This window comes from Chiloscyllium plagiosum, chromosome 29 (assembly GCF_004010195.1).
Source record: "Chiloscyllium plagiosum isolate BGI_BamShark_2017 chromosome 29, ASM401019v2, whole genome shotgun sequence".
NCBI lineage: Eukaryota > Metazoa > Chordata > Chondrichthyes > Orectolobiformes > Hemiscylliidae > Chiloscyllium > Chiloscyllium plagiosum.
In genome coordinates this window covers 36,719,495-36,722,732 of record NC_057738.1, presented here as the reverse complement: position 1 = coordinate 36,722,732, position 3,238 = coordinate 36,719,495, and the positions used below count along the sequence as shown (strand labels likewise).

Genomic DNA, 3,238 nt, shown 5'->3' with positions numbered 1-3,238 from the left:
TTCTTGCAGTCTTCTGCAGTCTTCTTCTTGACCTCTCCGCCTCCGTCCTACTCCGACCTATCACCCTCACCTTGACCTCTTTCCACCTATCACATTTCCAACGCCCCTCCTCCAAGTCCCTCCTCCCTACCTTTTATCTTCTCCTGCTGAACACTCTCTGCTCATTCCTGAAGAAGGGCCTGTGCCCGAAACGTCGAATCTCCTGTTCCCTGGATGCTGCCTGACCTGCTGTGCTGTTCCAGCAATAAAGTTTCAACTTTGATCTCCAGCATCTGCAGACCTCACTTTCTCCTCGAAGAATTCATTCTACTAAGGAAAATATATGTAACTGCATCTACAATTGGACTTTACAGAATCAGATTCAGTCTATCATCACTGTGAATTCCTCGTTCAAGGATAAATCCTACAGTATTTTAAATAAACAGGCTATGTACATGATGACACAAAAGCCATATTTTTTCCAAGGAAGATATTTGTGAAGAATCTTAAAGTGACCTTCAAAGACTCATTTCTAAATTATTATTGATTAATTTTAATTTACATGCATTGTTGAATTTCAGACTTAATAGAAATCATGCTGTCCCATGCATGTCTATTGTGCTGTATGGTAGGCAAAACAATTTTGATCAAAGCCTCCAATATAAATAACTAATGAAGTTTCGACAGTAAGTGAACACGAAAAGTGCAGACAATTCTGACACTTCATCACTTTCCACTTTTGCCTTCAAGGTCATTCCCATTCATCTGCAATCTGTGCAAGATTGATTTTAGAATAATACTTCAAAGTTTCCTGACGATTGCTTTGCAGGTTTTTAACTTTTGAAGTTTAATCAACATGTGAATGACAAGTAGCAAAGCTCAACATTCAAATCAGGATCAGAATCAAATCTGCAACATTGATCAAAATGAACTCATTTGTCATCCTTCCTAATAGCTCATTTTCATAAACTGTTCTAACCTGATTTCAACGCAGCTTCAACCTTTTTTGGTTAACCAAAACCAATATGATGGCCCTCAGTGATTTATATAGGAACGATGGTGCGTCCAGAACTAGGGTCAAAAATATATATAAGAGGTACTAATAAATTCAGTAGGAGATTGTGGAAAAACCTTTTTTGACCAGTGAACAGAATGTAAGACTTACCATTGCAGGGGGTAATTAAAATGTAAAAGTATAGCGTGATTGACTGGAAAATGGATGAACATGAAGAATAAATGAATAAAAGGACATGTTAATGCAATTAGATGAGGAAGGATTGAGGATGTTTGGGTAGAAAATAAACTCGAATATGGACATTTTAGGGATTCTGTACTGCAAATAGTGGTAACAATTCCAATACTTTAATAATAAACTCTACCCCAGACAGTACAAGCAGGCACAAGTTTGCATGGATCATATTCAAACTCTCTAATGTTCTGAAGAATTAAGCATATTCAGTCAAGAAGTATGATGGCTTTGAACTGAACTTGAGTACAAAAGTCAAAAATAAATAAAGGATAAAATAACATCCTCAGAGAATCAGCACGGTAAGTTAATGCTATATTATAGCAGTTAATAAGACACATGGTCTGATCCCCAGTTTGTGCTAAGGTGCTTGACAGTGACAAATATGGAATAATAACAGCAGGTGAGAAAGGCAGAACAGCCAAACTTAATGGTGTATCATTCCCATCATGGCACTAAGTTCCTTTCAGCACTAGTGCCAGAATTATGCATTTCTGGATTTCAGATTTTTTTATAAGTGCCCTCAACTGTTGAATGAGCTGTCATTACTCACAGTCATAACAGCAACAACCTCGCAGGGATGTAACCAGCACTTTGCAGCCAAGAAGGAACTGCACTTGAAATGATGGGAAGGAAAGGGAAGTAATAGAAAAAAATTGGAATAAAAGCAGAACAAAAATAAGAGAAGTCTATGAACAAAAATGCAGAGGTTTATTGCTACCAATTTGTTTTCTTCATAGGATTAAGGGAGGACTATCATGCTAGGGAATGTTCTGAATACTTTAAAGCTTCACAGTATCAAGTTCAATCACATCAGCTCCTCCTGCATTTCAAACACAAACAAGGTTTCTCTTTCATCTTTTCAAAAAACATTTTTTCTGAAAAAGGACCCAATTTGTCAGAGGCCAGTAACGTAATTTTCTCAAATCTGCCAGGTGACCACTCTTTGTCTCTTGCCCCTCCCTCCTGACATTGCACTTCTTGATACTCAAATTTGCATTGCTTGGTACAGCTGGTAGAGATGAAATGCATTTTAAATACATAGTCTTAAAAGGCTGTTCACTGTTAAATGCCAAACCCAGCAAAGTACCAAGCTCCTTCCCTCGCCAAGAACAAAATATATTCTGAAACTGGAACACCGAACATACATTACAGGTTAACTGAAAAATATAAATTCAATCATAAGTAAATGCCACAATTTTAATATACCTGTGGTGAAATAGAGGAGCCTTTTGGTGGAGCACTCTGAGTTACATTGCTGCTGTGGCTTACATTCAAGCTAGTTCTTGGTGTTGGATGGGAGCTGTTTCAAATAAAGGGAGGAATGAGTTGAGACTGCGTTAATCCCTTTCACACACGCTTAAAGTCAATGTTAAAAAAAGGGGGTGGGGTGATATGATAGCAGAAATGGAGCCGAGGGAAAGAGTTGGGAGACAGAGGGATGGATTATAGCATGCTCAGGTGAAAGAGAAACTGACAAAGAGGACTGAAAATAGGTGAATAGGGGCTCGCTGGATTGAAAGTAGCCCATGTCATGAAAGGACCTTGGTGTGAGGGTCAGTGTTCGGAATCATGAGTCATTTGAATAGAGCATATAAGGATAAACTGCTCCTACTCAGTAAATGGATCAACAAGGAGCCATAGATTTAACGTAATTGGAAAAAGTAGTAATGGAGATCTGATCAGGAATATTTAATGCTGAGTGGTTAGGATCTGGAATAAATTGCCTGAGAGTGTGATGGAGCTGGAAATGTGTTGCTGGAAAAGCGCAGCAGGTCAGGCAGCATCCAGGGAACAGGAGAATCGACGTTTCAGGCATAAGCCCTTCTTCAGGAATGAGGAAAGTTTGTCCAGCAGGCTAAGATAAAAGGTAGGGAGGAGGGACTTGGGGGAGGGGCGTCGGAAATGTGATAGGTGGAAAGAGGTCAAGGTGAGGGTGATAGGTCAGACTGGGGTGGGAGGGACACACACACACACAGCGAGGGAGGGACACACACACACAGCGTGGGAGGG

At 39.7% G+C, this 3,238-nt stretch overlaps 1 protein-coding gene across 21 annotated transcripts in view; it reads right to left on the bottom strand.

Annotated features, from left to right (window-relative positions):
* Positions 1–3,238, bottom strand: part of ulk4 (unc-51 like kinase 4) — a 497,483-nt gene that overhangs the window by 457,559 nt on the left and 36,686 nt on the right. For 20 of the 21 annotated variants that reach the window (XR_006315934.1, XR_006315935.1, XM_043719550.1 and 17 more), the window contains one exon: positions 2,435–2,528. The exons of the other annotated variant lie outside the window; for it this stretch is intronic. Coding sequence is in view for 18 of the 20 variants with exons in the window: in XM_043719550.1 (XP_043575485.1) it covers positions 2,435–2,528 (94 nt within the window). In the remaining 2 variants the exon portion in view is untranslated. The remainder of the gene's footprint in view (positions 1–2,434; positions 2,529–3,238) is intronic. 21 annotated transcript variants of the gene reach the window in all.